Source organism: Protopterus annectens, chromosome 7.part0 (genome assembly GCF_019279795.1).
Source record: "Protopterus annectens isolate FY-2018-M chromosome 7.part0, PAN1.0, whole genome shotgun sequence".
NCBI classification, from domain to species: Eukaryota; Metazoa; Chordata; order Ceratodontiformes; family Protopteridae; genus Protopterus; species Protopterus annectens.
Window position 1 is genome coordinate 1,212,658,845 of NC_056739.1, and position 14,213 is coordinate 1,212,673,057.

Consider the following 14,213-nt stretch of genomic DNA (forward strand, 5'->3'; position numbering starts at 1 on the left):
TTAGGTATAGATTCAGTCTCTAGGTTGATTGAGACTCATTTTGTTTTCTGTAAACTGCTGTAATGAGTGTATAAACAACCAACTGTCTTGACTATTATCAAAACTGCATAGAAGAGAGTTTAGTGGTTTAATACCCTTATTTTCAAAAAACTGATGCCAGAATATCAAGTTATTTTCCATTAATTTTTGCATCGCATTGTTGTTGAAAGAATCTAGGCAATCAGGGGAGTATACTATAAGGAATATAAGAAATGTAATTGCAATCAATTATATTTTAAAGTTATTAAATATTTGATTAATGCCATCAGAAAAATGATCACACTTCTTATTAAATAAGCAAAATTCACGTAAAAGCCAATGAACTCTTATTCCATATTATTCCTTAAATTGATTTTCTATAGTTCTGACATCAGTTATATGAATCTCTTGTATTGTTTTCCAACCAGATATGTAGGTAGGTGTGATCCAATGTAATATTACATTAATTATAACTGATTTGGAATAAAAATCTAAGCTAGGGAATGCTATCCCGTTACTGTTCCAAGCTCTAATGTGCCATTTATATGCAATCCTAGGTTTTAAGGGGAGCCATAAAATTGAAGTAGCATGGAATCTAATTTTTTAAAGGTGGTAGTATCAATGACTGTGTGTAAAACAATTTTAGGTAAAATTATCATTTTAATTAGAGAGCCTAACCTCCATTGTGAAGAACATTTTATTACATCTTTTGATTAGTTCACTAATGATGGTTATTAAATTGTTGTAGTTTAGTTTAACAGACTCTTTCCATGTACTCTTTATACTGACACCCAAATATTCCAATACATCATTCTCCCAATTAAACAGGCTATTCTCTTAGGTTTTTGTTGATCTTTTTGTTAATTAGTAATGTTTTGGATTTATTATGATTACATTTAAGCACTGAAATTCATTCAAACTTGCTTAAGGTATTTTATAACATCATGCAAAGAACCATCAATATCACCCAACTTTAACATATCAGCAAATAATTGTATCTTAGTACAATAGTCCATATTAATTTGAAAGCCTTTTATATTTTGCTTGTTTCTGTATTTAGCAAAAGGTTCCATTGAAAGAGCAAACAATAATGGTGACAAAGGACAACCTTGTTTAGTTCCCTTGAGGATTTCTAGTGGTGAGGATAGACATGATAATATACATTTTCTAAACGAAAAAAGTGCATAACTCAAATTACTGTTATTATTTATAAAACGCAATTTACCACCTTAATGGGGATTATGAGGGATAGAAGTAAACATTGAGTCAAATCAAGTAAGTCCCTGAAAATCAGGGATAGTTGAGAGGTATGGTTCAGGTTAGTGCATAAACTTTTTAGGTTCAGGTGTTCAGCTTTTTTTGCCATGGAAAAGAGTGGAAAATCTTCCCCAAGTCCATGCTTCTGAGATGAGTTAGTTCTAAGGCAGGACCTCCTCTGTTTCTATTCACACTTTCTTTTATTAAGCCTTTTAAAGCTAGCTAGGGCAACTGTGGAACTTAGCATGGGCAATCTAGCATGATTCCTCCCCTTTCTGCCTTTCAAGAGGCATAAATGGGGACCTCAGCTGTGAGTGCTCTATTTTCTACATGGCTGATTAAATCAGCAAGTTCTCCACTCCAGGTGGCAGAGTGCTACTTGGGTCAAAGTACACACAAGGGAACTCACCATCTAACATTGGATAGGCTTACTTTTTTCATCTGGTGTTGGCCCAGAGACTTCCATTTATTGCTTTCAGTGTTGGCTTCTTCTTGGGGCCTTGTATATGAGTCTTCCAGCACTGCTCAGGCCTAACTAATATTAGACATGTCACTGTGAGCTACCCCAGATTTGAATGCTCTAATGTTGGGAGGTCCACAGCAGGATTTTCTGTCAAGCACCTTTGAAGAGTTTGTAAGAGTTGGATTGCCTACTTCTTTGGTCAGTCAGGGTCCATAAGAAGGAAGCCAACAATCTTGCAGATGACTTTTCATCTTCAGGTATGAAAGATATTTTCCTGATGTGTTCTGCAAAAAGTCCTGGATGATTTTTCATGCATGTCTTTTTACAGAGGCCAGTGATGAAAGCTCCATTTCTCACTCATCCCCAAGAGGATCCCAAGTCTAGTGGGTAATTGCAGATAATGAAGTTGAAGGGCAGTTGACCATTTCAGAAGTGTTTCTGCTTGCAGGAAAGGATTTAGGCTGCCTGCTGGTTCCTCTGCACTTCTTTGTGAGTGGTGCCTCCACTGGATAATATTAAGACACACTTGCCGTTTATCCAAAAAAATTAATAATATATTTATATTTCCCCTAAATTGTGCTGTCCTGGTGGAGACCCCATAATGTGACTGTGCTAGTGGTTACCTTGAAGAGTTAACTCCATCCATTAGGCTGTCTGTTCATCTCCCAGAAAAGGAGTAGCCTGGGGAGGTCGATCTTCACATCATTCACATTTTGTCCTTGTTCACCTGTTACTTGAATATTCATGTTCTATTTTCAGCGATAAGTAAGAGGAGGAAATGTTACATACTGTTAAGAGTTTCAGGAATAAGTCTGTCTAGGGGAAGTTAATTAGAAAGACTTCCATCTCCTCTCTGATCAATGATCTCATGGTTTGAGTTGATTTTAATGCTTCCAGAGGCATTATTGGAACTATATGGTCTGGAATTGTCATACATTGGCATTCTTGGCCGTGTATCACTGCAGTAGTATATTTATGAATGTGCCTTTAAAGACCCCTTTTTGGCCCTGACATTGCTCAGCGTTGTTGGGGTATGGAGGAGAGGGGACACTTTCTTTCTTTTATCAGTAGGTTAAACTTTCACTCATGTAGCATTCCTTTTCTATAACCCATAAGAGCTAGAGAAGGCTATTTTTAATGCTTGCCAAGGAAACAACAGTGTTTTGATAAGGAAGCTCAAAAGGTCTCCCACCATTGACCTAGTGGTTGGTATTCTAGAACTTTTTAAGGCCGCAAGGAACCTCCATGGGAGGCATTTCTGGGAGTTCCTGACTCTCTTTTCAACTATCCCCCTTTTGAGGAAGAGAAGGTTGGAGGTAGTCTTTTACTGTCTAGCTCAATGGTGCAGCAGCTCCTAGGAGAGGTGGATATCAGGAAAGTGTATTTCACTCCATTTGAGCAAGTCCGCCTATTCCTTCTTTTCCCCTTGCTGACATTCCTTTTTGGCAATGGTGATGCTGGAAGCACTTCAGCTTTTGCTGAAATGGAGCTTTGGAAGAGCCAGGCATGGAGGGGGGAGGTGTGAAGGGATGTGGCCCAGTTGCTTCTTCCGGAGAAGGGTTGGGTTGGTTAGATCTCCCTTTTGGAGACCAGAGAGACCAACAGTTATGCTGCAGGAAGAGGGACAGGACTGCATGGAATGAACGTCCAGTGGGAAAAGAGGAGCATCCTCCATGGACAGCTGTTTGCATGTCTTCTTACCTGTGCATTGCTAAGTGCATGCACAGTTAGGGCTGAGAGAAAATGGAAGAACTGCAAATTACACCTGATGGCTGCCTGGCCTGTAACTCCTTTTAGTGGGCTGTCGCTTGATGACATGAAGGATATGAGTTGATAGAATGAGAGAGCATCACTGATGGTCAGCAGGCAGTAGGGGCAAAACTGGAACTGGAAAAAAGATCATCTAGGGAATTTCAGCACATTAGCTTGGACAAGATTTTTTATTCCAGTTTGTTCTTTTTTGTTTGTATGAGGTGAAGAATATTCTGCAGTCAGCTTCTTTCCTTATCATACATAAGCATGTAGCAGGTGCTTACCTTTATGTCTTTGGTGTGATGACAACCACATTGCTTGTTGTACCCAATGCCAGACTGTGCATGAAGGTCCTGCAATGGACAATGCAATAGTCAATATGGACCCAGTGGTCACAACACTCAAATCCATTGGTCAAAAATGTCAAAAATCTCAGTGGCATGCCTGTGCAGTCTTCATTGGCAGCTGCAATTTGATAGTCTTTTTCAGTGCAGTCCCATTGTCCTCCTCAAACCTTTAACAGTGGACATGATAGTTACCACAGAGTTCACTCTGCATTTCTGTGCTCTGGAAATGAGTGACTTTTGTTATCCTTCCAGCCATCCCTTGGCCATTTATGTACAAATTGTGGTGATGGTGTGGTGCATTAAGCAGGGAGGCACCAGGACTTTTCCACTGTGCCAAGAGGCAGTGATAGTATGGAGATGAGCAGTTTACATTCATCAGTTACCATTTGCCTCACACACTCCATGGAAAGTCAGCTGTGTAGCTGACAGGCTCAATTCTTGCTTTGTGAATGGTCTCCCAATTCATGACCAAGATGTTGTTGGAATACTCTCATTTGTGATCTGTTTACCTCATCAGCCAACTGTTTACTTCACCCAGCCACATGTCGCAACTTTTTCTGTCTGGTCCTCTCACCCAACAGACATTGTAAATATGCTCTGGTACAGGACTTGGCTGCAAGGCTTCATTTATGATTTTTCCTGGTCACCTCTGCTGACAGTTTATATAGTAAGACTGACTCCTCAGAACCAAATTCATTCTGATAACTTTATTTTTCTCTCTAGTAAGTTTGCTTTCCACTTTCAATAGTTTCAGCTGTCATCCTGTCTCTTGATATCCCTGAAATAGGGTATTTTGTTATTGTCCACCCTCCCCTCAGCAAGATGCAGTTGCTCCTGAAGGATTCAAAATTGACAGCCTGACTTCTCCATTCTTGTTAATTGCCAGGAACCAGGCATCTATACACACAATGGTGGACATTTGTTAATCCTGTCAAAACACTTCACTCAGAAGGCAGCATCCAGATGTAAATAGAATAGGTTTTCCCTTTAGGCTACTCTCCACTGCTTGGATCCATTTTCAGCTATGGTTCTTTAGCATCTATCAGAATTCTTTGAGATTTGCGTTTTTCTCAAGTCAGTGTTGATCTGAATGCTGTACTTTTCATTTTGGTCAGGGCTTGTCTTTATTGACATCCTTTAATGCATGCAGAGTATTTAGGTTTGACTGCATTCTCTTGTTAAGTAAGCTGACTTGAAGTATCTAATGCAGAAGGCCATCTGTTCTTGGTGGCAGTGACATCTGCTAAACACATTTCTGGGCTTCTGGCTTTGTCAGCTTTAGTTGATGTTTAATAGAGAATGGATTTCTTGGAAGACTAGCTCATCATTCATGCCAAAGATTGTAATTGAGTTTTATCTTAATTAGTTGACCTCCATGTTATGCAAGGAAAACGTAACACAGAAGAGCATTTGTTGCTCTACTTGAATGCCCGTGGACAATTTTGTATACTCTCCAGATAAAGCTTTTGGAAAAGATTCTCAACTGTTTCCTTTATACCTCAGAAATTTGGACTGAATGTGACTAAACTTTGAACTGTTAACTTTCTGCATATATTTCATTTCTCTGTCACAAGTATGTGTGGGAAGCAGATGACAGTAAGGTTTCACTAGATGATATCTGTGTGGCAGCAACTTGCTCTTCACGGAGTACCTTTGCTAAGCACTACAAGCTGGACACTGATGCCAGAACTTTATCTTTCTTTGGGGCTGTGGTCATGAAAGTGTTTTCCAGTAAACAAAGCGCCCAGCAGTATCAGCTTAGAGACTCTGTCCTGGAGGCTGTGGTAGACCTTCTTTTGGAGATACATAAATTATGCACTTACCATACTGTTTGAGCTGCTTGGAGAATTCAGTCTTAACCATAACTCCTGCCATTCTTTGTCTCTGGAGGGAAAGGCCATACACTTGTATATCTTTCTGTAAGGTTGATCAAAAACTGGAGGTAGAAGAAGCGGACACTAGGCATTTTTGGGAAGGTTTGGTTGCAACCTGAAAGTTTTTCTGCTAGGCTATGTTTGCATGATATTACAAGTCCTAGAGGCTTTGGAAGACTGAACACAGACACACAGACACCAAGCAGACTTCACATTATGGTAAGTACATAACTCCTGTTTTCCCATCCTCTGTGACAGTGCATCTCAGCCTTCTTCCTAGTTCCCATCAATCCAAGAGGTTTATATTTTATACAGTGGAGTTATTGTACCCCATCCTCCACTGCATCAAGTTAATTGCTTGAATGTTTCAGTTCTGTTCATGGCCTGCTCTGTAGCCTTTTTTAACAGACTGGTGCCCCTTTTCAAGTGGTCCCAGAAACCATCAGCACAGCCGGAGGTATTCTGGCAAATGGAAGTGCTTTTCAGCTTAGACTTCACAAGTGCAGTTGAATAGCCTGCTCTCTTCCAAATGTATTGAATTCTTTCTGCTGGACTGTATAGATCTCAGCTGTCTGTGTTCTAGGATGTTTCTGATTTTGCTTCATATTTTTACCTTGACCCTTGTAAAGTTTTTGATTTCCTAGTTAATCAGTCAGAATTGCAGTCACTCAGTAATGTTGAACATTAGTGCCTCATGCTACTTATTCTTCAGGAAATGCTTATTGATGCAAAACCTGTTCTGTTAAATGAGTGAGAGTATTATTAAAAACGTCCATGATTTTGGGCCTTTGTTCCTCATTGTTTTTGACTTTGTCCCCGATTCTTGAGCAAGAAAGTTACTGGACTGTTCGTTAGGGCTTTTCAGCTCAGGGCTCAAAATCTCCTTAATCAAGGTCCACCCTTGGTGTCTTTTGTTGTCTGTAGTGCTGTTCTTTTTTTTTTTTTGTTCAAACTTTTTTATTGAGATTTCCAACAAGACAACAAAAATTTGCAATTTAAATAATATTGATAAACTGTGTACAATTTTTTACAAAGGCCTCAAATTCAAAAAATAAGGGAATAATAACATATTATAAACCATGTAGTAAGGTCATACAATTTCAAGTGTTCCTTGTTTCCAATTTAATTAAATAGATGATAGTAGATCTGAATTCATTGTCTTAACAAGGGAGAGGACTTTCTCCCGAGGGTTATTAGTCCATTTCTGGGGAAAATTCTTAGTTCTTTGTTTTTTATTTCCAAAAGAACTACTTCTTCCAATAGAATTAAGAAATCTTCATTGGTTGGAGTAAAGGACGAATTCCATCTTCTTGTAATACGTTTTTTGGCTACTGCCAACATTGTCCAGAGCAAATATTTATTTTTGTTGTTCATTGTAATAGACTCATTTACATTCCAAATTATTAAAGATGTTGATAATATGAAAGAATCAGTAAAAATAGCTTGAAGAAATTTTCCAATTTCATTTCAGAATTTCTTAGAGAACATTCATAAAATATATGAGACCAATCAGCCTTACATTTTAGGGAACATCTCCAACATATTATTTCTTTAGAAAGATTAAATTTAACAATTTTATTAGGAGTATAGAAAGCCCTATGCAAGAATTTCCAGGAAGAAATCCTCCAGACTTGTAGATTTGGATGTTAGTTTAATGTAATGCAGGAAATTAGTTTAATTCTCCGAAGTTAGGGACATTGCATAATTTTTTTAGTAATAAAATTCCAAAATTTCTGATTAGGAGTAGTTTTATAAATAATGATGATTTTATAAGGTTTTGAGATTAAATTCTTACAATCAAGTTCTCCATATAGTATTTCATGTATAATAGATATAAATTTAGGCAATGATTTAAAGGAAGAATTCGCTATTGTCCTACATAGAGCTTGAGTAAGTGCTGTTCTGAAGGGTGCTTTTACACCAAAATCATACTTGTGGAACCCATTCCTACATTAGGTTATACATTTTGTGTTGGAGAAGCTTACCTTGCTCTCTTCCAGTGACTAGTTCGTTATGGCTAAAGTTTTTAGCGTGAAAGTTACTGTTTCCCGTGACAGTCAGCAAGGTGCAACTCTGATCTCCCATGCCTTATCTTGCTGCCTCTTCATGTGCTGTACCACAAAGACTGGACATTTTCCTCACCGGTTCATTCTTTCATCCATAGATAGCCACAAAGACCATTTTAAGCTAATTTATGTATCTTTTGTCCCCAGCATTCTAATTCAGCTGAGGATCTCTCTCACTCTGTGAGCGTCCCAAGACATGTGTGATGGTATTTTGATAGATGATGACCAGCTGTTTGTTTCCTTTGCTAGAGGAAGAGAAAATAGGAATATAATAAAGTAGTGCCTGTAAAAATGGGTCTCCAACTTTGTGTACTCATTAAAAAATTATTTTTACCCTTCTTCTGTAGTATATTTGTGTAGTGTTTATTTTTCCACTCTTCACAAAACATTATAATAAACTGTTGGTTCTCTTCTCATTCAGCTTTTCCCCTGGAGCTGGAGTGATGTGAGATGTGCTCCCTTGGGGACTCCACCCAGGAGGGATTTCTTCTTGGGACTTTGACTTGTCTTATTATGTAGCCAGACTATTCCGAATCAGCTTCAGGCAATATGTGGCATTCATCATCATGTTAGGCCTGAGATGACAGACTGGCTGTGGGACACACAATATTACTTGCCATCTCCGTGCTCTTTTCTAGCTACCCTGACTTTGTCTGATCATGCTTGTATTGCTGTATACTGAAAACTTTCTTTTGTTTTGCTTTGGCTGCTAACAAAGAATTGGAGAGTTCTACAATGGATTGGCCTAAGGAGAGGGTTAGGGACATAAGAGGCAGGGCTAGCTACATGGGGAATTTGAGTGCTTGGTGGCTAGCTACATGGGAATTTGAGTGCTTGGTGGCCAAGTCCTGTCTTATCACTTTAACTTCTGTTTCTCATTGTCCGGTTGTCAAGAAGACAGTGAGGCTACATAAATATTCTCAATGGTAGACCTAAATAAATAATATCTTAGGTTATAAAAGGCAGACAGTTCCACAGTTACCATAACTCAAATACTAGATGCAGAGAAAAGCAGTGCCATTGACTTCCACCTGCCAAAGAATCCATGATTTTATGTATGGTCTCCACAACTGCTACCTTGTCTGCTTAAATGCACTCATCAGTGAAAGTCGTTCTCTGGGATCTGGTTTAACGTTGCTTTCCAAAGCTGGCCAGACTACTATTATGGATAATGTGTAGACCTTAACATTTACAGTAGGCATGATATAAATGTGTATGTAAAATACCGTAACCATTTAGCTACTTAATTCTGATACCATGTCTGTCCATTTGGTGTATTAAATAAATTCTGTATTTAGGAGATATGCAGATCCACTGAGGAGACAAGATTTTAGATATCCCAGAAAGGATTCCAGCAAGATAAAAAGGTCTAAGTAATGTGATGCCCCATTTTTTTCCCAGCTGATAATTTCCCCTCCTGTAGAGACTGGAGTTCAACAGTTTCTTGCTGCAGATAACTTCAGCAAGATGGATTGTTTAGCTCCTTTCCAAAGGTTATGCAGTAGATATTGTACAAATTATGGTCTTGTCACAATTCCTCAAACCCCGTCACTCTAAATGCAGATAGCTGGAAAGACAGATTTGCTGCTATCTTAAAGGAGCAAAATACACTGGGTTCCAGATTATCAAAAAGATACAAGCTTCTAGTCATGACCTTTTGCAGTGCAAAAGGACAAACAGTAAATGGAGACTGTATTGAAATTTTCAGGCATCATCCATTTTGCAGCAGTCTGTTCAGGATGCTGACTTTGAAGGCCTTGCTTCCACTGCAAGAACTGCAAGTCTGGATGGCCACAGTTGCTTATAGAACATAAGTTTGCTAGTTTCTTCATTTACCCATTTTTTCACAAAATGCTTGGCTACAATTATTGCTTCCAGGGAGTGAAGGCTTACAACTATTTACTTTTTATGACACTTAAAATAGTGACAGGTTCTCCTCAGCAGTTGCAGCAACATATATGTGCTATAAATAGTTATTTTGCTGAAATGGTAATCACAGAATCTGCTGTGCAGCCCACTCCAAGGATGCAGTTTAGGGTGTGTCATCGGTCTTTGCAGTTTCATAACTTATTTCTGGGAATAATGATGATGCAAAACATGAAGTCTGAGTTCTGGGGCTCCTTGCTAAATCTGAGGGTCACCATCATAGCACAATGGCAAAGATCGTAGCAGTTGTTAGCTGTGTGCAGTTCTAAGTCTGCAACTTGTGATCTATTGTTTTGTCAAGATAAAAAGTGCTTAGCAAGTTTCTTTGAGTTGAGAATTCCCAAAGTACCAAGAGCTCTAAATTCAGTTGTAATCTTGTAACTTTACGAAGTTGCATCATATCTGCCAACGCATTACACAGTAGAAACTCTGCTTGTTCTCCATTTTTGGAAAGTTAAGTGGTTCCACTTGCTTCCTCACAAAATTTTTTGAAAAATCAAAATAATTGTCTAAGTTTTCTAATCTCTGCTCTATTTAATTAAATTAATCATTGCCGCTATTCTTGACTGTAATAATTTTTTGTAGATTGTCCTGCAGAACCCCATCCCACAAACCATACTGAATTAATATGTTACATTACTGAATTTTAACCTGTATGATTATGGTTTGTCATACTCCAAAACAGCATAATGCCCGATAGGTTTAGTTTTTAAGAGTGAAGTGCTCCTGTTCAGTCCTTGTATTTAATGAGGTCATAAGAAGGCTGAAACATGCATGTTCACAGCTAGTGGGGTTTGGTTTTCTTGGCCTGAATGTATCCACAAATACTTGAAAAGAAAAAGTAAAAAAGTTATGGACATTCAGAAGCCATTTAGCTGAATGTCCTAAAGGGATCGTTTACATATATCACATGGACCTCTTACAGGTGGTTTAAGGTATCGTACAGTGAAAACTCGTGCTTGGCTAGGTTTTTCTTGCAGTTTTTGACTAGTTTGAGAAATGTTCATGTATTTTTAATTGGGTGATATCTACTGTCAAGCTAGCTCCCTCAATAATACGTGGATTATATTGAATATTTAAGCAATAACCCACGCCTGGGTGTGGGTAATGCTGGGTTTACCCACAGTTGGTGTGGTTTGGTCACGAGGGCGAAGCCCGAGTGGCCAAACAAAGACAACCATGGGTAAATCCAGTATTACCCACACCCAGAAGTGGGTTATTGCTATTATACAATGACATTATTTAAGAAAAAAAATACTTACTTTTCTTAAATAATGGCATTGTATAATGCCTCCGTGCTGCCCTTCTGCAGATGTGCGGTATTCTGCGGCAGTTCTGATATACTGCATATGCTTGCGTAGTACATTAGAGCTGTGTGTGGAAGCAACGGAGAAAGGAAGATCTCCGTTGCTTTTTAAAAGGTGTCTCACTAGTAACATAGTGAGATAGATTTTAAAAAAAAAAAAGCAACGGAGATCTTCCTTTCTCCATTGCGTTTTTTTAAAGCTGTCTTGCTATGTTAAACCCATTTAACATAGCTCTTCCGTTCTCCGTTGCTGTCTAACGCACGCAAAAAAAAAGTCTGGGTGACCGGACCTTTTTCCGTTAGTATAAGTCTGATTTACAACGGGCATGCTGACCAATCGGCGTGCATATTTTGGAATATTAATGGGGGGGGGGTCATTGTATAATGTCATGGAATCAATATTCACATCGTGGGGAATGCCTTTGTCAATTCCAGGTATACTACAGTAATACCAGCCCCCATATCAGCAGATTTATTTACAGGTCCATGAAAATCTACTAAGCTAATTAATGTTCATTTCCTTTAAGTGAGTCCATGTTGGTTGATGTCGGTGTATAGATTGACACTACCATTAGTTTCAACAGTTGGCAGTAGATGTCTATAAAAACATTTCTCTGGTAGTGGTTGTTGTGTTTTTCGGCTTTTCCCGGTTAGGGGTCGCCACAGTGGAACTCCGGTCCACTAATGATTGGCAGTAGATTTTTACGTGCCGAGTTGCCGGCCCTGATGCACAACCTTCAACGAAGGTACGCCCATTCACACATGTCTCCACACAGAAGATGCTCTAGCTGAGAATCGAACAGGACAATGTCTTAACTGTGAGGCGACAACGCTACCGCAGCACCACCACTGGTAATGATGTTAAAAACTAATTAGATGAGTATTGATTTTTTTCATATATTTTCTTATAAATTGTCACGATTGTTAGTTTCCATTTACTTAGGACCATTCCATTATTCTGTAGTGTGTTGTAAAGAATTGTAAGAGGTAAAATTAGGAAATTCATAAAGCTTGCAAAAAGCTGCCAGGTATAGAGTTGGGACCAGTGTAACTCTCCTTTATTTTTTACTGATAACATAGTGTAAACATTATTAACTGTTTGTTGTTTTTTATTGGATATTCTAACAGTCTTTTGATTGGCCTTAGATAAAGCCAGTTCTGAAAACTACATACTTAGCATGCTAGGCTAGTGATATCCTTACGCTCATTAATAATATTGTCACCATAAATATACATCCAATGTGAATAGTAACTCTCTTTACACTGTTTGCGTAAGATTCTTTTTTGCTGTTACTACATGATTTAGTTCTTCACAGCCAATTCCTGCCTGCCTCAGTTTTTTTTTTTTTTTTTTTTTTTACATATTTTATTACGTTTTATACATACATACACTTGTATATAGTGTGTGTGTGTGTGTATGTGTGTGTGTATGTATGTATGTATGTATGTATATATATATATATATATATATATATATATATCTATATATCTATATATATATATATATATATATATATATATATATATATATATAGATATATAGATATAGATAAATATATATATATATATATATATAGATATATATATATATATATATATATATATATATATAGACACTCACACACACACACACACACACACACACACACACACACACACACACACACACATACATACATATATATATATATATATATATATATATATATATATATATATATATATACACATTTGTTTGGCAGTCCAATTTTTCTTCTACCAAGTTGTTAAGGCACACTTCACTTTCAGCTTGCTTGTTGTTTTACATTCTTCCAGAGCCTTGGTTTAAGTTTTTCAGACCTTTCCTAGCAATCCAGTTGTGCTATTCTCGCAGAAGATACTCCAGTGTGTCTTATCAAGTTATTTTGAAAATGTCTCGTTACTTGGTATAGGACAGTTATATTTCGAATTTAAATGCCATGTAATCTTAATTACCCAAGGGTTCCAATGATTCACAGTTAATAACTTTGTTGTGTTATTAAATATTAAATCCATCAAGTTATTTCTTGTTTGAAAGTAGATCAGCTTTGTAAAATTTCCAGCCAGCATTATATTATGAAACTAGTAATCAGTAGCTGATTTACAGCGTATATACACCCAAGTAATATTTGTAAAGTTAAAATCCCATTGATAATTATTTTTACTGCAGTCATTAAGCTGCATTTGTTGATCTGCATTCACTTGAGTGGCTTCCTGTGTTCATTGTGTAGACAGAACAAGAAGCCACACTATGCACGTTCTACCTCCTACGCTTTTACTTCTTTGAACACGTGTGGTCCTGTGAGACTTTATTCTTAACATGTTAAGAAGATTGATATTTATTTGAGTGGACTAAAACTCAGCCCTGTAGAGAACTGTGTATTGAAAAACTGAGCACTTGTGTTTTACCAGGCAGTGTTGTGTGGTATAGATGTGATGTTTGACAGACATAATTACAGTAAGAGAACATGTTTGGAGATCTACACAACTGGGATTTTATGGGGGGAATCTGTTTTACTGTAGATCGTTGTCTCACTGCAGTTGACATTTTTGTTGTAAAGCATAGTAAGGAAATTAAACTTTGACTTCACGTTCCTATTAATTGCTGTTTGTTGCTCCTTAGGCAGCACTTTCTGTGCTGATGTATTTAAAACATGCAGTTAACAATCAACTGCTAATGTTTGGTAGGCAGATGTGTGAAACTCGTTCTTCATTTTCAAAGTGTTGTTTTTTTCATTTTTTTCTGCAGCCTTTTGACTTGAAAGAAATTGCTGTCATGGTGAGCTTCCCCGATGAATACCCTCTGAAGGTATGTTTTACAGGACATAATGCAGTTCTTTAGATGCATTTTATTTTTCTAGGGGTGGTATTGCTGATGCATCCTTTTGCTTCTCTATTTAATAGCATCCTTTTCACCATAGGTTCATAGTTAAGCATTAGGCTAGCTGCCCTTGCAGGCCATTTTTATAGTATACAAGTCATCGTAGGTTCATAGTTAAGTAAAGGCTATAGCTGCCTTTGTATGCCACTTTAAGCCTAGCTAATTTCCATTCAGAGGTTAGAATCAAACTCCATACTTTGTTTCTGTGAGGTAAACACCTTGACCATTATGCCTTCCCCCAATCATCATGGTTTACTACTATAGCAAAAGATACTGGCTTCAGTGGGTGTAGGATGCAAAGTTTA

The 14,213-nt window shown here is 37.7% G+C and overlaps 1 protein-coding gene across 1 annotated transcript in view; it reads left to right on the forward strand.

Moving 5' to 3' along the window:
- LOC122806979 overlaps positions 1–14,213 on the forward strand; it is a 388,827-nt gene that overhangs the window by 32,475 nt on the left and 342,139 nt on the right. Inside the window, exon 3 of the mRNA XM_044077841.1 lies at positions 13,777–13,836. Coding sequence (XP_043933776.1) covers positions 13,777–13,836 — 60 coding nt within the window. The remainder of the gene's footprint in view (positions 1–13,776; positions 13,837–14,213) is intronic.